General features: G+C 40.9%; 1 protein-coding gene across 1 annotated transcript; it reads right to left on the bottom strand.

Moving 5' to 3' along the window:
* Positions 1-404: 404 nt before the first annotated feature.
* On the bottom strand, positions 405-14,980 carry MAML1 (mastermind like transcriptional coactivator 1). The gene is made up of 5 exons (XM_025896003.1): positions 14,960-14,980; positions 11,135-12,544; positions 8,854-9,123; positions 5,796-5,910; positions 405-3,636 (listed from the first exon to the last, which is right to left on the bottom strand). Exons 1-5 carry the CDS (start codon positions 14,978-14,980, stop codon positions 2,645-2,647), a joined length of 2,808 nt encoding a protein of 935 aa, XP_025751788.1. The 3' UTR covers positions 405-2,644.
* Positions 14,981-21,226: the final 6,246 nt, after the last annotated feature.

Genomic DNA, 21,226 nt, shown 5'->3' with positions numbered 1-21,226 from the left:
ACTTTTAATTTTACTCCAACAGTACCATGAAAAGGCCCTGTCATCAAATCCAGATACCTTCCTGAACAAACCCTCTGGTCAAGCAGGGCAATATCCACCTTAGCTTCCAGAAACAGTGAAGGAAAGAGCACATCTGCATTTTCCTGGACATTTAGCTGGATTGCCTTTTTGGTAGTAACAATGCAAACAGCAGATGTTCTTTTTCTCCACTTAAGAAATCACAACTGGATGGATTGTATTTTGACTTATTCCGAACAAAGCCTGTGTGCAAAATCTACCACAAAACAGAGCAGATTTCACCACAACCTAAACAGGGAAGAAAGAAAAGCTGAATCCTACTACCCTGTTATTTCTGTCAAGTGTTTGTAAGGGGGAGAGAAAACTAGTGACACTGAAGGATGTCACTTGAAATTGAGGTCCCAAGCACCCCCGACAGGAAGGGAAGGCACACTGGTGCAAAGTTAACCCTTAAAAATAAAAATACAGCAAACACTCCTTCCCCTGCCATTGCTAGTTTATATCTATAATCTTCTAATGACACTTACCTTGGACCAGGTTTTGGTTCAACTTAAAAGTAAACCAAGATCACTAGCTCTTTTCTTAGATTGCCAGTATAAGAAGAGTTAGCATCAGTTATTTGCATCTCAACTACTTAATTCTAGAAAATATCAGAAGTGTCAACAAGCAAAGTCACCAACACCTCTGTCTTCCCATCCAAAGAGAATCTTTATGTTACCTTTTCAAAAGCTCTAGGAGGGATTAAGCCTGCTTCAGGGAAGTTTTATCCACTATTGAACGGTGGGATCCACTGATCAATGCACATCTTTCACCAACAGTTCAACATGATACAACAGCAAATCTGATCAACAGAGCAGAATTCATCCACACTAGGTAAGTGTGCTGCACAAACCATGTTCCATGCATATTTGGAAAGGGTTAAAGTATTAGTGTTAAAAAAGCAGTTTTTAAAAGTGCAAATTGTCTCATAAAGGAGCTGCAGATACAGTAAAATATTTTCCTTCTTTGAAACCAATGATATCTTTCACTTCCCTTCACACCCTCTGGAAAAACCCTCTCTCACACAATTCTGCAGTGCAGAAAACTCCTGAAGAAGCCAGTCTATGTTGAAGGAAATTGCTTTAAAATCACAACGCTGGGTTTGGTTAGAAAGTTTAAAGGAGCTTTCCAAGAAAGTAGATTTAGAAAGGGAAGAGGTATTTGTGCATTTCAAACAAAAGCTTTCAACTTTATTTTCTTTTTAAAATAAAGGTTAAGGCAAGGTGGTTTGTTGGTGGATAAGGGATTTTTTTGGTAGAGAGTAAGGACTTGGAACACTGACTGTTCCCATTGTGTTTTGTCCTTTCTGGGACCAATCCCAACATATGGATAAGAGATCCCCTTGGGCTGAGCTGAAGAACCAGCATCTGCTTCAAGGGATATTAAAGAAGTAAATCCACCAGACTATAGAAAGATTATCAAACTCGTAACCCAGTATTAAAAAACCAAAGTATTTAAAGGGGGAGACTTCCATATTGGAGCAACCCTGATACAACTATTCTCCCAGGCTGCCTGTGCTATTATTGCTCATAAGGACTTTCCACCTCCCAGTCAAACTCTTTTTTCCTCATTTTTATCCTGAAGTGACAAAGTCTTGTGCTCATTACTAACTCATTGCTAACTTCGGGGAATGAAGTGATCTCAAAAGTTAGTTTTACCTTTTACAACAAAGAAAACTAGATGAGCTGTCATGAAGCAAAGCCTTCATTTAAATACAACTACCTTTGGAAATAAGTTATGAAGAAACAGGTGCAAAGTAAATGGCTTTACAATTCACGTTAAACCTACTATAGTTTAAAAGTTCTCCCATGAGAAATTCCCCCTTTAAACACATCAAGGTACAAGCCAAGAACTGTGCCTCTCTACAACAGAGTGCAAACTGCAGCTTAAAAGACTACAATCTATGAAGGAAGATGACTGTCTAGACTAACTGGTCAGGTTTTAATACTTCCTCTCATCTATTACCAGCATCTAGATATATTTACTGTGAAATACCACTTGCTTACTGAGAGTACAGGCACATGCTTCAGCAATGGGGAAAAGAAACAAGTCCAAACATTTTGCAAGCGTGCTCAGGTGCATAACAGCCTCTTCTCAAATAAAAAGTCAGAAGTTGGATGGACAGTACTATAACAACATGTCAAGCTACAAACAAATAATTATTGCAAGTAATAGCTGCAGACTAAGCCCTAAACACAATTTGTGCAACTATTTGCTTTCTTTCTGCACTATTTCTGTGGAATTTTTGTTTTATTTTTTAAATAATTAAAAAATTTAGTCTTAGAACACTGCAAGTGAGATTTCTGGAAGGCTGGCTAGGACACAGTATTTTTTTGACCTGTTCAAGTGTGCGACTCCTCAGAGACCCCAGATAACGTGCACTCCTCCCGCAGACCCGCTTGGTGCACCGTGACCATGTGTCAACACTCATTGAGAAGCAGCTCCAGTCTTTTTCCCAACCATTTTACCTCTAATGCCTGCAAGTCTCCTCAATGCCACAGGTTTGTTTTTTTTTTTTTTGGTCCAAGTGTTGTTTATATGTCATGAAATAATTAAAAAAAGTAGAACCCCCACCCCCGGCCCCATTTTAATGAGTTCCTAACAACTCATCCAAATCGTTCATCCACTCCTCTGAAGTCCTGTTTTTCAGCAAAGAGTCTATCAGGTCTGTGTCACCAGTTAAGTTCTGAAGTCCGTTATTGCCCGACTGGCCGCTGTAGGAGAAAGGCAGCTCCTGACTGGTTGTCCTCACAGGGTACCCTTGGCTACAGTGCAGGTTTCCTCTGTTGGGCATTTGCTGATTTGGATTCTGGTTGAAAGCATTCAGGTCTGGAACAGTCTGGTTCATGCCAGGCAGCACTTGCTGTGAGGGTACCTGCTGCTGTGTAGGTGGGTTTGTCCGGGGCTGTGCACCTAAAGATGATGACAACATCTGCCCAGAGACGGCAGCGTTCATCGAGGTCATGGGTCTGCTGGTGCTTAGGCTTACCTGAGGCATTCCCTGGGCAAACTGTTGGTTGGACATCTTTAGATGAGTCTGCTGCATGTGGAAAGAGGAGTTGGCAGTAAATGGTCCTAAGCCACTGTTTGCTTGTGTCTGGTTGTTAATATTAGGGATACCTTGGTGTTGCCAAGATGGATTTTGAGCCCCCATAGCAGCTGGTACTCTTGCCATCTGTGGCTTAGATAAGGTTGGATTCAGTGCACCTTTATTGTGCTGCTGAGAAATACTTGAGTTTGCTAAGGTGTTCTGCCCATAGCCAGCAGGAACAGCAGTGCCCTGGCCCAAGCTGCCCTGCCTCTGCATCGGAGTCTGTCCATTGGCACTTGGAGCTGTGTGCTGGGGAACCATCTGTGTCATTCCAGACGCCAGGTTGTACAATCCCCCGCGCTGAATGTTTTGCATATTGGGATACTGAGTCACCCCCCGGTCCTGCTGACTGGAGCCCGACTGGAGTGGAGGAACAGGAGTGTGTCCAGGTCCCATCTGAATCATGTTCTGGGTCTGAGGAAACATCCGTGGGCTACTGGAGCTGGACTGTCCTAAATTACTGACCCCAGGTATGGCTGAAGATGACCCTGAAATACAAAGAAGTATTTTGTACATTAAATACCTTGGTCCAACCAGAGCCAAGCCAGGCTTGTAGGCACAATAACCCAGAATGGAGGTGTAGCTGCATTTGTATAAACCAACCTCTGCAACCAGCACAGAGGCAGCAGGAGTTTAATTAAAGAGTGTCAACTGTTGCTCCAGTTAGCACCTCCACCTTGATCTCAAACACAGATATGCCAATGTCCTAAAAAAATCTGAATACCACTTCTAAGAGCTCAGCATCATCGATTTAAAAAAAAATTAAGACTTTAAAGGCAGGACTCTGATATTTCTTTGTGAACAAAGGTAAACACACATACTTTGAAGTGCATGCACAATTTGCTAAGCTGTTAAAAATACCACTTACTGCACACAGTCAGTCATTCCATGCATACACTGTGTATCTCTTATCGTACACCTGTAGGGTTGCCAGTCCTCCATTTTCCCTATTCCAGGAATTTCTTCTATTTATATAATTCAGCTTTCAGAAATTTTTGGTCAGGTATCTTTTGGATTTCCACAGCGAAATATTTGCTATGTTAATACACAGTGCTGATAACCAAGCAAGGTGATTTGCAAAAAATGTATTCTCAGCAAAACAAAAAAAAGTCCCCTGTTCTCGTAAATCCTGAGTTTAGAAGTTTCTTCCTGTGGAAGAAACAGCCCCCCCTACTTGAAGCAAAAAAAGCAGACCAGCACTGTGAAGTGTAATGCATATAACACCCCTCCCACTCCTTACAGTCGACCAAGGGAAATCTACCTGCATTAGTACTTTCTCTACTTTCAAACCAAAAAGTAAGCTGCAGAATTTTTGCATATTTTAAGACAGCTGAGGAGTATTGGGTTTCCATTATTACAAACATTATATTTGAATAAAAACTGAATTATCAAAAATTCAAATATAATTCAAATTATATTGAATTAATTATCAGCACAGCACATCATAAAAACACCAGTGTTGGGGGTTGGATGAGTGGAGGAAGAGTCTCACTGTAAGAATACTTACAGTGAAAAGTAGTCACACACACTGGGATTTAAGAGGCAAAAACCAGTCATCATTATAAGGAAAAAATAATTTCAGTAATACTGATTTTCATTATAGCAAATCCCACTCTATTTCTAACAGTTGTACACTATGTTTCTGTAGAAAAGTGACAGGAGAAAAAAAATGTTTCAGTGCAATATTTGAAGGATGCTACTGATCCCTGAGTTAGCACACAGTCCTTTTGTACTGGCATCAAGTTTTTTCACTTGAGTAACAAAACGCAGTCGTAGCTCTATCAGACACTGCACAGTAACAAACACTGTCAGGATGAAGGTATCACATTTCCATTTGCATCTTTTCCCTTCAGTATTTATTTCTGCAGGAACACAGAGAGTAAGGAAACAAAATGAAGGGAATTAGCACTTCTTTGTACTCTAAGTTTACGAAAAAAGACAAGTGGCTTCTTGATGCCCTGTCAAGTAAGGATTTCTCAGGTAAGGAGATGAGCTCTTACTGTTCTCTAGTTCTTCCACATTTTTGAAGTTACTCCAGCTTAACAGTTAACAACATTTTTTATTTAACAATTAATATACTGAGGATACCAAGCTGCTTCTCGAGCAAAAAAACCCCACGCAGGACACTAAAAAGTAATGAAGAGAATTCAAACTGCATTCCCTTCTAAAGGCAGCAGGGAGAAGAATGTCAGAGAATTTTAAACTCATCCTAGTAGATGAGAGAAATAATACACCACTTATTTTTCTTTAATGAGGGCCTATGATAGGTACAGGCAGTAGCGATGTCAGGCTTCAAAAAAAACCAAACCTGAATCCTAATATATCAAAGTTAAGAAGAATTTACAACCAGTAAAAGGAACCAGTAGTATAAAAAGGCCTTCAGAACAATGAAGGTACTTAAGAATTTTACTCATTTCCAAAACATTTAAGAAGCAGAAGCTTAAGATGTCCCAGATACCTGGGGCAGGGGAAGTTGTTGATTTGCAACTGAATCACAGTACAGGCCAAAAGGTTTTAAGGCACAGTGACGTGGGAAGGCACTGTAATAAATTAATTAAAAGCTATCCAATCCAGGTAATTTGAAGACAGCTTGTTTTTTACTCCTGATATTTTTTCTGCCATTATTTCAATTGCTGTGTTTACTCACCTGTGAACTGTCCAACCTGTTGCTGGTATGGATTCTGTGGTTGATCCTGGTACTGGGGAGGAGGCCGAGTCAGGTGCCGCTGCAGTTGCTGCTCCTGCTGCTGCCGCTGTTTCTCCTAAGAAAGGTCCAATGCAGGACAATTAAAAAACATGTCAAGCTTTTTCCAAGGGCTATCTTGGATAAAAACAAGTGATCTGCACACTTTTATGCTGAGCTGGTAATCAAAAGGGTCTCTGCAGCCTTAGAGTCACTTCAGACCTTTGTTCTCAAGGCTCAAACACAGTCACTTTAATCTGATGAGTGACAAGACCAGGAACTCAGAGACAGCAACATGCACTACAGGAGTTATTGCAGTGTATGTCTGAAGCCCTTTAAACGTTGAAAATCTGAGATGTTAGTCTTTTCATCAGTAATTTTTAGAAATATTCTAAAGGACAAAAACAGGTACACACATAAAAAGAGCAAAAGCCAGTGTGTATAAAAAAAAACAAACACACATGCTTTTTTGCTCTTCATCCCCAAATCAATTTATTTTAGACCTCCCTTTAGAAATCAATAAAAGTGCAAGTCAGAAATATCAACAGTGTAACACAGAAAAGAGTGAACACGTAAATATTTTCTAGTCCTTGCTTGCAAACATGAAAAAATATACACAAACCCAAATTCTGATACACCACAGGTTTTCCTAGAAGATTATGGAAAACTGCAGAACTAAGTCCATAACAGAAGTCATACAAGTTTTGTAATCATTGCTTACAACCACTTTCTTAACAATGCACCAACCAACTGAAACAAAGTCAACTCATGTCACAAAATAACTGTGCCTCTTTAAAAGCACATTCAATCCGTACATATTTTATAATAAAAACATTTGAAAAATAAACCAAGCAAATTTTCTATTAAGAACTTTTGGGAAAAACGAAATTTAAAGTCTCAGGGGAATGTGGATGCACTAATAGTACTCTCAGATAATGACAGGGTTACAGACAACCGGCTACTATTACAATATAAAAGCTACCAGGCACAGTATTTCTGGTTCTTCTTCTGCAGGCACCCTCAGTCAGACTGAAATTCTGAGGTAATCAAGTAGTGATACAATGCACAACCATCTACTTATCCAAAATGTTACACAGAGCACAGAAGGGGGCAGGAATTCCCTTCCAAGAGTACTGGGGTAAAGGATACAAGCACAAAGCCTTTAGAGAAGAGACTGGTGCGATGTAACAAAGGGCAAGATACACATCACTACCACCCTCCCAAAATGTCTACAGCTCTGAAGCTGTTGAGACATGCAGAGGAATGAAGAGGGCAGGCTGCCTGACAGAGAGGACCTGCTGCTTGCAGGACCAGTCAGACCTGAAAGAGGCTGACCACAGAAGCCAACAAGAGATGCCACAGCTCTGAGAGAAACCAAGAACTGTAGAAGCTGGTTTGGGAAAAAAAAATGCAGAATACTAAAGGCAAAGATAGCTTTAGAGTGGCAGGGAATGGCACTGAAGCTACCTGAAACTACAATTCTCCTGTAAAATAGAGATCAACAAATTCAGAAATCTTTCTGTAAAATTATATCCAGTATTGTGTGTATCCAAAGAAAGAAATATCAAATTAGAATGCTAATGAGATCTAGCTTGACAGGGCAGCACAATGCCAATAAATATGGCAAATGCAGTATCTAATGCTCCGAAACAAAACTGCTCCTTATTTGGCATCAAAGTCCCAGCATCACTATACAAAAATGGAAGTTACAGAAGATAGCTGTAGCTACCATAACTAGGGCATGAATGAAGTATTTTCATAATACTGATATTTACTGCAGCAGCATGTGCTGGCCAAACAGAGGCAAAAAGTTAGGGAAAAAACTATTTCATCACTGTGTTTGAGATGTGCTTGACCACCCTGTTACTACACCACCTCACTGTTCAGAGAGGTCTGACACCTGTTAGGTCCATTACTGAGCTGAGGGAAACTACTGGGCCACACCTCTAAGAGTTCTAACAGAGCTCTTCACCATCCACCAGTGATGCAAAAGCACAAGCAGGAGGTCACACCCCATATTTCCTCTCTCCCTACCTACTCTCAAAGAATACTCATTTGTTAACATTTTGGAGAGTAATGATTAGTCATCTTTGACATTTGATACTAACACAGAAGTCAGCAAAGACTGAAGGATCTACCAAAAAGTATTCTAAGTTCAAAGATCACAGCACTTGTACAGAAAATACTATTATATTGATGATTTGGGCATTCTCTGTCTTTCGGTCTTTGATAATGTAATGCCACCACAGTATTCCCTTAGTTCATATTGTTTTAACCCAGATCTCAAAAACATACCTTTACCAACACTCATACACTCAATTATCTATAAACCACTGTCAACCACATTACTATGTTTTATCTATGCTGGCTCCAGAACTGAAGGGGCTTTTCTGTCACCTCAACTGAGTCCTCTATTTTAATGGATATTTCCAGGTGATAAAAAAGCCATTGGCAGGATTTGGCACAGCCACAGCTCCACAATCCTGCAGATTCTACTGCAATCTTCCCCACAAAATGGGCTTTCACATATTTTCAGTTCAGAGAAGACTGTCTTCTCTGTCTTCTTCTTTCTTAAAGCTTTTGATGGACAGTTGATGGAGGGAGAACTTAGAGCACGTTCCAGTACCTAAAGGGGGCTCACAAGAAGGCTGGAGAGGGACTTTTCACAAGGGCAAGTAGTGATAGGACAAGGGGGAATGGCCTTAAGCTGAAGGAGGTTAAATTTAGGTTAGATATTAGGAAGAAATGATTTACTGTAAGAGTGGTGAAGTCCTGGCACAGGTTGCCCAGAGAAGCTGGGACTGCCCCATCCCTTGAAGTGTTTCAAGGTCAAGCTGAATGGGGCTTGGAGCAACCTGGTCTATGGAAGGTGTCCCTGCCCATGGCAAGGGCTTTGGAACTGGATGATCTTCAAGGTCCCTTCCAACCCAAACCATTCTCTGATTCTAAAACATCAAATGCTGTTTCATGCACCAAAGTAAATCAGCACAAATTAAAAAAACAGACTGTTGGCCTCTCTCACCTGTTCTGCCAGTAGATGCTGCTGCCTCTGTTCCATGAGGAATTGCTGCTTCTGTTGCTCCATGAGCAGGTGCTTTTGTTGCTGCTCTCTCTGCTTCTGCTGGTCCATCAGCATTTGGTGTTGCTTCATCACTGCTGCTTGCTGCTGATTGCTGAGATAAGCTGAGTTGCTGTGGTTACCTGCCATGGAGACGTTTGGAGCCTGGGCACCCACACCAGGGCCCGGGACAGAGACGGGAACGCGAGGAACGTTAGGAGAAGGGTTTTGATCCTGCAGAATATAGGAAAAGTGGCAGAGTTACAGAAATGCAACAGCTTCTCCACTTGTGAAGCTTGTTATGGAAGTTCTGCTAATTAAAGACAGCCAAACACCCATCTATACAGTGCCAGACACAGAACTGAGAGTTCAGAGTTACAGTCTGAAGCTCCATAACATCTAGGAATAGAGGTTTTAACTTCTGTCTCACAGTACTTCCCAAATTCCAGCTCACAGGCGAGTGTAGCTCTGTGTGCTTCTGCTCAGCCGGGTATTTCAAAAACGCCAGCTTCAGTTTACTTTAGCAGCAGCTCTTCAAACACTAAATTTTAAAGTTTCATTATATAAAGCATTTATTTAAATCCTGCCTCTTCTGTCAACATTTAACTCAACAAGTGTTTGTTGCCCCTCCTAAAGTTGCTGGTTTTTAGTATCAGAGCATTTACTATTTTCAGGTGAAGGGGAGAAGGTTTTCACTCATCAAAATGGGTCTTAACATATTTTTCCAGCAATCAAACCATCACTATGTTTCACAGACAAAAATACTACTAGAGACAGGCCTGATATTATTAATTTTTCATTAAGTCTGCTATTTTTTTTTTTTGAGGTTGGAACTTGGGAGAACCAAAAATAACATGGAATGATTATCATTCAAGATCTGGTACTATCCTCTTTGTACCAGAAAATACATTTGAAATCTGACAGTTTTCATTGTTTTTAAGCACAGTTCAGCCTCACCTCTAATTACACAAATAAATACCACGTTCAAGTTCAGAATTCAGCTGATGGGTTTGGCTGTTGGTTCTCACTCTGTAGTTTCATAAGAAATCATGAGCCAAATATAAGTAATGTTGTGCTAAGTTGTTCTATGTGCAAGCTTTTGAGAAATTCTCCAGAAGCTTTCATCAGTATTTCTGTTAATTTGGTGCAAGTGTGACAGTGTAGATGCGAGGTCACCCTCATGTTTTCCAGTGAGGGGGAGATGTGACACACAATCGTCTCCACCCTCCTTCTTCTTCCATCAGAATGTTGTAAGACTGTTACTTCTGCCAGCTTTTAAAGAGATTTTTTTGTACTTTATGAACTACACATTGATGTCAAATTTTTATTTGTACATCAGTGTGGTCTTTATCACAGACTAATCATATCTTTTTCACAGCTTTTTTGTTTTGCTGAGAGAACATATGACTAGAGTTGCATCTCCAACAGCTTTTGCTGGAGGAGCTTTAATCCTTGTAACAAAGACCTTTTTCCTCAACAAGCCCCCTTGTGTGTGCATTGCAGGAACACGTTACAGAATCCCAACGAATTTATACTTCCACCCACTACATAAATTTTCACCTGCAGCATACCTGTAGTATCAGTCATATACAAAGCAAAGAAGCACCATCTGGAATTTTCATTTATAGGAAAACCTGAAGCATATGCTTCAAGCAGACAAATATTACTATTATTCATTCTTAATAATATATTTCTCTCCTATCCCATGCTTCCCCAATCCCCAGAGACTTAACCAATAACAAATTCTTGGAACTGAAAAGCCCCAAGGAACACCCAAGAAATCAGGAACGCAGCCCCCACTTCCACCTCTCTTCAAAAGCAGGTCTTTTTATAGCAAGCCAACTCTGACACAAGTAGGGACTGAAAACAAGGTAAAGAAATCAAAGCTTCTTTGAGAACACTGTTCAACACTACAGTTTTACATGAGTTATTTTAGTCAAAAGTTTACAAAGCATCTATTTATCTTTGTAAGTAGAAGCTTCTGTGAAGCACAACATAATTTGTTGCCCACAAAGCATATTAAGCTGGAAATCACACGTTACCACATGACCCAGAACCCAGCATTAAAAACTGCCCCCCATGGAAAACAGACTTCATGATTCTTGTCTCAGCTTATCGTGTATTATGGTTTTCCTCTTTAAAATCAATGAAAACATCTGAAACCATATCAAGTAGTTTGTACCCTACCTATTTAATGACCTTAAATCTGCTACTGAACAAAGGTAACAAACCCCAGGACATTCACCTGACTGTGTGGCAGTCGGTAGGCAATGTTTCCAGGCTTGGGTTTCAACAGGATCATCCCATTTTGGTCGTCGCTCACGTGGGACAGCGGTGCCTGCTGGCGCTGCTGGATGTAGGCCAGCATGGGGGTCTTGTTCTGCCCAGGGACTGCAACCCCCTGCTCACACTCTGCTTTGTAATGGGAAAGAGGTTTGGTGTTCCCATAGTCCAGCATAGAGCCCTGACTATTCACAGGGTTCTGGTTCAAGCTGTTTTGCTGATGACCCAAGATGTTCACATGGTAATTGCCTCCAGCTCTCGGCGAGCTTTTATTTCCCAAATTAGGCATCATGAGTTTCTGATTGTTGAAGTCTGGCTGATAAACTGATGGGCTAGTGGGATTTTCCATGGTATATGGGACAGCCAGCGGACTATGGGAAGGCCCAGACTGTGGCCACGTAGACATCTGATTAGTTTGGTGGACTTGTGAAGCTTGTTGTTGGTTCTGCAACATCTGATCTCTCTTCTGCTTGGCAGCAATCTGCTGAAGTTGATGAGCAGAAGACATTTCTTTGGCACTTCCTGGACCCTTCCCAGGTAACAACACATTGGGGAGAGGCCTCTGGACGTTCTGAGAGTGGTTTGATGCCTGCATCATGGGCTGATTAGGATTTTCAGTCATTGACCGAGTGGAAGGCTGGAACATAGCCTGAGAACTACCGACCGCTGGAGAAGCGGCACTTACAGGTACAGAAGCAGCACCAATAAATGCTGAACCTGAAGAAGTGGATCTAACCTGGGGAGATCCCAGCTGCTCTTGTTCAAAGGGTGCTGGGGAAAACTCAGTCTTTATGTTAATATCTTGTGCCAATGGAGTCTGTGCAGCTGAATTTGAAGAATCTGCATCTTTTTTGTCTTCGAAGTCATCATTAAAGAGATCCTTCATGTCTTCATCAGGCACTGATCTATTAAGCTCCTCAATAAGTTCCTTCCATTCTTGCTCATTTAGATTTAGATCAGGCATCAAGTTATTCTGAGATATAGAACCCCCTGCTCCAGCAATCATACAGGGAAGATCATCTACGGGCTCCTGCTTCAACTCTTTGTTCAAACTCAGAGGAAATGAATCATCAGCATCACCACCTCCATTCATCTGCAGGCTGGAATCTGGAAGACACTTCTTGCTGATGCCATCCAGCCCCATGGGATGTTTCCCGTTAAGTTGTAAGGTATCTCCGTTGCCAGATTTCTTGTCAAGATGATGGAGTGGAGACACAGGGGGCATTCCATTGGAAGAACCGCTCACTCCAAGACCGTCATCGCGACGCAGCTTCTTGGACACAGAAAATACGTCTCCATAGCCATTCTGCTGGTCTCCGTTCTGAGGGGAAGCAGCACTGTCAAGCTTTCTTTTCACAGTCTCATGGAGCTGCTGAAAAAAAAAAAGGAATATTTTAATTATGTAGTTCAATGTTTCACAGATTTGGATTTTTATTTCTCACCAGGACATTGTCTAGCTCTCAATAAGACATTTCAGAAAAAGAAAAAAAAAAGTTTACAGCTTTGCTTTGATAACATTTTGTTTTCCAAAACAGCCTCATGAGATGACTTCCTCACTATAATCTCTTTGGGAAAACTTTCAAAAAACATGCACTACTTCAAACCTAGGCCCCCTCCTTCAGACAAAACTAAAAGCTGCCATATACTCCAAGAAGAAAAAAAGAGTTGAAAAATGGCTGTGAACTGGAATGTGTTATGATTTTTCCTATTCAAAACGAGAAAAATATTGAAGAATGTTCAAAATCAAATTTTAAATAAGAATAAAAGCCTGTATTTTATTTGACCCATGTACACACAGTATAATTGCTCCGTGAGACTGTTTTATAAAGCAATCTCACATTTAAATATTTAGACAAAAAGAGTGATTCTCTTGTGATTATAACTTTTAGAGAAGAACTGTGTATATAAATTTTGTACACAATCACACTTCTGGCACAAAAGCAAAACCAATTTGTCACTTAGCGACCATTGCTTCACACTTGTGGAATACACAACCCGGAGTTCAGCCAGTTCTATCCCGGCAGAGTATGTTTATTCCTTTCCTCTTTTCTCCTGAAGTATTTGCCAGCTGCTCCTCTCTGCACTCCGACCACCAGAGCCCCAACCAGCTCAACAGTTGGTTTTTCACAGCTGGTGAAGGCAGATTCTTTTTCTCGTGGTGCCACCTAGAAGCGACCAGTGGCTACAGCAACGGTTTTACAGCCAGAGCCTGAGTGCCTTTGTTCAACTCCTCTTTTCCTGCCAGCGTTCTTCCAAAGAGAAAGTTCTTTCTATTGACCTCAAAAGCATCTGAAAACACAATTCATGCACACATCAAAGGTAACTGTAAACTTTTCCTTCCCTCGAGTGCATTCTGCTAAAAAAGTTGTGCTTTGCTGGTCCTGGAGCTCTACACCAACGCAGACAAATCTGTAGGGCAGAGACGCTGCTCCAACAGCACAGTGTTTAAAGAGGGAAAAACCCCATCAGCTCCCGACCCTTGGTACAATCTCAGCAGGACACACGAGAGGAATCCCCACCAAGAGCCACCCGTCTGAGGCGTGGGCCACTGAACAACAGCGCTCTTAGATGGCAGAAAAGCAGCTCGTTTAAACAAACCTCAAGACAAGGATGGTTCTTTGAATATTGCCTGCAGTCTTCACAAGGCAGTCCACTAACCCCTGGGGAAAACTGTCTCATCCAAGAAAAAACAGGGGAAACCTCAAGGTCTCAGCACTCAAGCAAGAGGTTGTATGTAGGGCCAGCATAAATTATCAGAAGAATTTTATACACTTGCCTGGGCAACAGCATTCTTTGATTTAAGGACAGAAGGACTGGTTCACAGTTAATTGCTGCTACTTTTTAAACAGTCTACAGTTAGCTGATCTTTGGGGAAAAAAACTCAAAGAACACCATCTGTTTAATGCTTGCATAGGTAACAGCAAATAAACCCATTATTTGTTTAATGCTTGCATAGGTAGTAGCAAAGTCTTATTTTTATCTGTGGGACAGGCTGCAGCTTCCCTGGAGACTGTGATCTTCTAGATGGCTCATGGAAATAGCAGCACAGTAGCAAGATCAGCAAAAGACCAAGTAGGATGAGGTGAGGTGAGATGTACATTTAGAGAGGAGGCTGGAACTCGAAATCTCTTAATTTGAACATCAGGTCTCCAGCTTGGAGTAGCAGCTCTTGAGTGAATGTTTCAAATTCCAACTTGAAAGAATAATGGAAATTTACTTTTTTGTAAAAAGGCAAAACAACAGAGAGCAAGTAAGCTTCAACTCAATCATAAATACAGCTTTCAGTCAGTTTCCCATTGTTTACTTAATACCCCCACCAGGAAAACTGAAGCTCAAGGTGGATGAATAATTTGCCCAAGGTCATATGATGAATCAAATTACTCAAAGTTTGGGAATGGATCCTCCTTAATTCTAAACATTAGGGGGGAAAAATACTCTCTGAAAACTTATATAAAAACAATAACTTTGTTTTGTACAATGGACATATTCTGACATTTCCTGTATTAAAACAGAATAGATGTCAATTTGGGTCACTGCTGTAAATACAATTCATATAGATAAAGCAACTAGGACTTGAATCTGTACTAAGGTCTTTGCTGCTGTACTACACCATTTGCAATATATGCAGCTAACCAGTCTAACATTAAATCACCCATGTTTGTAAGGTACACTCACTGCAGTCTAGAAAAAGATACAGACCCCTAATACCCACCACAGGCTGTTTCTGTCACTAAAAACATGCAGGAGCTTTTATATCTCTGTGGGTTTTAACAGTCATAACACTTACATATCTGATTCCTGGAGACATTGTGACTTTAGTTGCTCGAGACAAAATCCTCCTTTCACCTAAAACTATATATTACTTCGACAAAAAAAAGGAGATAAAGTTCTTCCCCGGTTTGTCTGTGTCTATCCAAATAATCTGGTTTGGACAGGGGGGAAATAACAAGGTGCATGTGAGATACAAGCCAGACTGCAAGCTATCTACATATCAAGCTGCTCCAACAGAGTTCTCAAGGCAAGAAAAACCTGTTCTATTCTGCCAAAACTCAAAAAACCCAACACACTGACAGAGTAAGGCATAGCTTGCTACTCACTAAGAAAATCCCTTCAGATTTCATTTTCTTGCCCATCACCATCCTATAAGACACAGTGGTCCTCTAGTACACTGTCCATGGTTTCCTTAGCACAATCAATCAACTTTATTTATAATACCAAGTCAATCATTTCTGTTGTCATAAGACTGGATACAGAAATGTATTCCTATTTTCTCAGCCTACTCAATTTCCCAACTAAAGATGAACTTCCAAGATCGTTGCTATCTAACTTTGCCTGAAAGTGTTACCCCAAAAGCATTTATCTGAAGCATTTACACCAACACAGGAACAGTGGAAAGCAAAGGATGTGAACAGGTCTCAGTCCTTCAGCCCAGGACAGGACACAGAGTTTGACCAAGAGCCACTGAGGGGCCCCACAGGCTGCTCCTCCTCCACGTCACATCACCTGAGCTGCATTTTATTTGTGTGAGCAAAGCAGACAGTGCTCAATGTGGTCATAAACACACTGAGCTGGCAGGAGCACACGTGCCTCACTGTGGATTCCTCAGGCACAGAACACAAGCTGACAGAACCCAGGTGCCATCCATGGCAACAAGGTGTCCAACACAGCAGCCTCTGACCACGTAACCCACACACTGCACTTGACCAGGACACAGGCTCACAGTGCCAGAGGTGGATGTGTGTCCAGGCAGGTGACAAGGTTTCCATCCAAAAACAGACAGCACACGAAGAATTTTGATACGTCCAACCTCTGTCTTAAACCCTCTGGTTTTACGACAATGATGCTCAGTCCTACTGTGGTCTTACTGCAGGGGCAGTTGAATGACTTTATAAAAGCTGTCCAGAACTACTACTGAAGCCCAGCAAGAAACTGGAAAAGCTTTAAAACTTCACCTACAGCTTTTCTGTTAGGACTGGCAGAGTGCAAAACTTCAGAGTCCAGGGCAGTGCTCTCTTACTGTCTTGGTGGGAAGAGGCATGAATCACTGATCAAAACAGTGGCACAAAGTTGCTCTGGTTGGCTTTGTTGTTTGTTTTGTTCAGGTTTTTTGTTTAGTGTTGCCTATTTTGATGTGGACTCAATACCTAAAGACAGTCAACCAAAGTTCATTTGCAAAAATCCAGTAATTTACTATACTTTGAGTTCGGTACTCTGAAGACAGTATATATATATATACAAACCAGAAACTGATACAAGTTCCATTTCTTCTAAACAAAAACAAAGAAACAAAAAACAAAAAGCCCAAAACAACAAAAAACCTCACACCTAGTGAACATGGCAGAAATGAAAGTTTTAAAAAACCTGGTTCTCACACTGTGCCTTTTAGGCTCTGTATAATGTTCTTATTTTGTTTTTTGAAGCATCTGTTACAGAGATTAAAATATTCTTACAGGACTCGGTAGAGCTTTAATTTTCTGTATTTTCTTTGGAATTAGTTTACCATCTCAGCTTTAGAACTAAGTCTACAAGGATTTATCATTAAATATCAGCAAGAGAAATATAATGGCATTTTCAAAGAAGAAATGCCTTATTACCCTAAAAATATAATAATAAACCAGCTCCAAGATGCCTCCTAGCTAGATACCAGCATTCTCACCTAGAAGGGGAAACAAAAATAGAATACATGCATTTTTCTGCCATGAAAGTGGCAGTACTGCAGCACATACAAACTCCCACAAACCAGACTTTTGTAGGTCCTCTACAAACACTGATTCTCCTCTCCTGCCTGGCCAAGGACAGGAGCAACAAAGATGCAAAGATGACAACCATTTAGACTGGAACAACAATGCAAATACCAGAAATTGTAGTGTATGAATTTTGGATAGAAAACACAACATTTTGACTACACAACATAGTAAGAACTCCTCATTTACTGTGCATCTACCCACAGATTCCAAAGCTGCATTCCCCCTTGCAAGGAAAGCATTTTATTACCCAACGTGTTCCTGCATTCCACTGTGCTGTCAGACCCAAACTGCTGGACTCATTTTAATTTTTTACTTTAATTCCAGAAGACTTTTGTATTTGGGTGACTGCCTGCTGGAGTGAAGAAGGGCTGTGGATAGGCACATCTATAAATATCCCAAGCCTGCATTAGTCACAAGGGGCAGCTTCTGCTACAGGAATTGTTCTGCTGAATCAAAAAAACTGCTGTGCCCTCAGCTGCAGTGCTGGATCCTCCACCTCACTTGAACTTAAACAGCAGCAGATCAGTCACTCCCAGATCCTTACAACTTAGGAAGCATCACTGCATATCTAACGAATCTAGTGAGGGAAATGTTTCAAACATACAACAATACCTCACAGAGAATTAAAAGGAGACAAAGAAAAACCTGTCTGAGTTGTTGGGCAACAAACCATCAGACTTGTCAGCAAAAACAAACAGTGGTGGCAAGACTACACTGCACTATAGTTATGTATAAATAACATGTAAATAATTTGCTATTTTTGTGGTAAAACGTAACTTCACAATTTAACAACCCTATGCCACTGCTTACACAAAAATGAGATCTTCTGAACTGTTGGATGAAGCCTGATCTTCGTTAGAGGAGTGCCATTAATGCTTGTCAGAACACTCCAGGCAATCTATTCCCTTTAATTCATTACTTCAGGTCTTTCAACCAAGAAACACTGCATTGTTCTTCTAAGCCTTAAATTTTCTTTTAAACTTTTTACTTGGTGCCCTTTCTTAATTTAGAACTTATCTATTATTAATGTAAAAACTTCTATTGCTCCCAAATAAATGCTGGTCTGCTCTTCAGCTTTAACACAGAGCACTCCCAAGACAGGCCACTGACTAGACCTTTCCTGCTCATTCCAGAAATACTGTTTGTGGTTTTGTGGCAGCTCTAGACAAAGCAAGCTCTCTGCACAACAACTGCTCTCAGGTGGGGAAAAAAAACTAGTAAGAAATAGGGAGCAGCTCTCCTTCCAAGACACCACATCATAAAACAAGGAGTGGAGATGAAAATACAAATCTTGCCATCCTCCCCATTCACATGTCAGTGAAGTGCCTTCTGCTCAGCTCAGCCATAAACTGCCTTATAGTTTCTTACAGAAATACGAGGAAGCCAACCTTTCTCCTCCGGAGAATTTAAACAGCATTAGTAGAATGAACTTTCATGTATCAGAACCTGGCAAAGAGAAAAAAAGTGTTCTAGGAGACAAGCCCCATCTCTTCCCAACTTCCCTGTTTCTCAAAAATGTTAAGATTAACACAACAAACATTATCCAAACAAGTACCTACTTTGAACACAGCTTTAATGCCATCTTAAACAATAGAAATGTGAAGTAGATGTTTTTAAAAAGTAGGAAGATAATTAGTTTTTCAACATTTCCTCAAATGAAGGACAGGCCTATATGGTGCACAAATAATCCAAGGTATTTCTGTATCAATACTGTATTCTCTCAGTTGCTGTAGCTCAACTTTTAGAACTGCTAAGTAAGAAAACAAGGAAGAATCTACCCCTTACTTTTGCTTGTAAGCAAGATCCATCCAACTTCAGGAATTAAACTAGAGAAAAGACTAATGGAAGAGAAAATATTTGATTTTGTTTACTTGACAAATCACACAAGACACTAAGGAGGATGTGTTGGTGCTACCCTGTTCCCTGTGACTATTCTGGATTTACAGAAGGTGCTCTGCAGTGCAGCCCCTGGGAGTGCCCACACTGCTCACACTCGAGGCAGTGCAGCTCCACATCCTACTGCTACAAGCCCTCTGATGCTACATCACAAACCCTTCACCTTTACATGGACTGCTCTCTCATTCAAGGACCAAAATAAAGGATTCATTAACTTTCAACACAGAGTCAAAATTTCCAAAAGAAGATTCATATGCAGCTTCATAGAAAACTCTGGATCTTTACAGCAGCAATAGCTGATATAATGCATGGTTCACTGATCTAGCGGCATTCTTTGGAAAGGAATGTGTCCAGGGTGTTTTAAAACAAGGTAATTTTAGTGTTCATCCAAACTTTGTGGAACACTGTAAACCAAACCAATGTTCTTGCCATTCAAAGCACATGCTTTTTCTTGATAACTGCAACATGATGGCTAGAGGTAAAATACTAACCTAGAGAGGCACCTCTTGGGCCAAAGCAATTAAACTAGCAGCAGAAGTTTGTTGTTGTTGTTGTGCTTTTTTCCCAAGACTTGAATTACTAAGCAAACCAACTTTATACCCCAGTAACGAGGTGATGAATCAACAGCTGCAATTAAGCTTGCAGTCATGGATCCTGGGAAGGAAACAGCAGGCCAGCCCGAGGAAGAGTCATTCATACACTAAAACCCTCTTCTGTTGTGTAAATTGGCCACTGGCAGCAGCTTCCTGTACAAGGGCTTCCCCAGATGTGCAGCGCACTTCAGAACCTGCTGCTGTTGAGAGCCCTCATTATAATGGATGCTAATTAGATCAAATCCACATCCACAGCGATTTAAGAGAAACAACACCAATGAATTAGTGACATCTTTCTTTAGAAGGTCAATATGAAGACGTGTGGTGGCAGTTTAAACGACAGGATTTGACATGCTAAAGAGCTCTGTGTGTAACAAAAATACACATTATTAGTGGGTAAAGCCCCATACGCAAAAAGCCTTAGAGCCCATCAGGAAATAAACAGAACTGCCAAGTCTTTAGATAATAAAATACCAGTTTGAGTCATTTTTGTTCTTACACGAGTTTATGTTCAAGATCAGTCTGTTAAACAACGGCTAACTGTAAAGTTTTACAGAATCAGTGTCAGGAATGCACAGGGTTTCCTCTCTGCCTCAAGCACCTTTCTGTAACAGCCCCCTGAAGTGCTCTAACTGTGCCTCAAGGATCTCACTCTTCTAAACAGTCAGCAAGTCCTAGAGTCTCGGAGGTGTATCAGGCAGAACAGAAACAATTCAGCTAAATTACACTTTCAGCTCATCCTGTAAATACTGCAAACTGCACTGGTGCTGCCCAGTGCTGGTTACATTAAATATGACATCGATACACCCCATGTTTCAATATTTCACATCATGTCCAGGATACACAAGTATACAGTAAACTCTATCATGATACTATTTTAAAAACTGTAAATGAAGTCCAAGACAGCAGAGAATTACATTCTCCTTCTCTTCTAATCCAACTAAACACACAGACAACCCTAAAAACATGGTTTATTCTATATATTAACCTGGAAATGTCTCAGATTAATACAGTATTCTCTTTTAAAGACACTCAGGATGGAACTCAATCATTTTCATGCAGGCCACCACTTAAAAATGCCTGGTTTTAAGGCAGACAGGTATTAAGACAGGCAGCCTTTAAGAGGTTATCCTACTAACCTACATTACTGACACATTAGCACACAGCAGTATATTTAAAGGGCCCAGAATAAGTTAAGCAATAGCTATCTTGATATACAAACAGGCCTGTGTGAATATGTCCTGACAACCAGAAATGCTAGAGAAGCCAGAGAAACATTAAGATTTTGAGCTAAGCCAGTTTTTAATGGGTGGAGTGGGATTCCCATAGTGTTCACACCCACTAGAGTGAGTGGCAAACAAGCAGCTGCCTTTCCACTGAAATTCTTTCCAATCTGTACCAGAATTAACAGACACATTATTTGTCTAAAACTTCCCTCTGAGTAACAATCATGTTCTGATCAAACAATTCCACTAAACCCTGACAGATTAAAGACATAAGCAGGCAAACGAAAAATCCAAAGCAGTATTAATGCCCCTCTGACAATTTCTGCAGGGACATTTTAGGTGAATTAGCCAGAAACATAACTCACTAACTACTCTGAATGACTGTAACAATCAAAGGCTGCCACGACCCCTACCCCATCAGGCAGCAGCTTTTATGCGCTCTTCCAGCGTGCAAAGGTGACGAGTGAAAACAAAACACCCCTTATCAGCTGCGAAGTTGTAACACAGCAGAGTACAGCAAAGCAGCACCAACCCCAGCCCTCCCACCGCGGGCCACCACAGCTTGTTTTTCTTCCTCCATCCAGCTCCCGAG

Source organism: Manacus vitellinus, unplaced genomic scaffold (genome assembly GCF_001715985.3).
Source record: "Manacus vitellinus isolate BGI_N305 unplaced genomic scaffold, ASM171598v3 scaffold_51_pilon, whole genome shotgun sequence".
Lineage (NCBI taxonomy): Eukaryota > Metazoa > Chordata > Aves > Passeriformes > Pipridae > Manacus > Manacus vitellinus.
The sequence above is the reverse complement of the archived record's forward strand: the minus strand, read 5'-3'. Positions and strand labels throughout refer to the sequence as shown.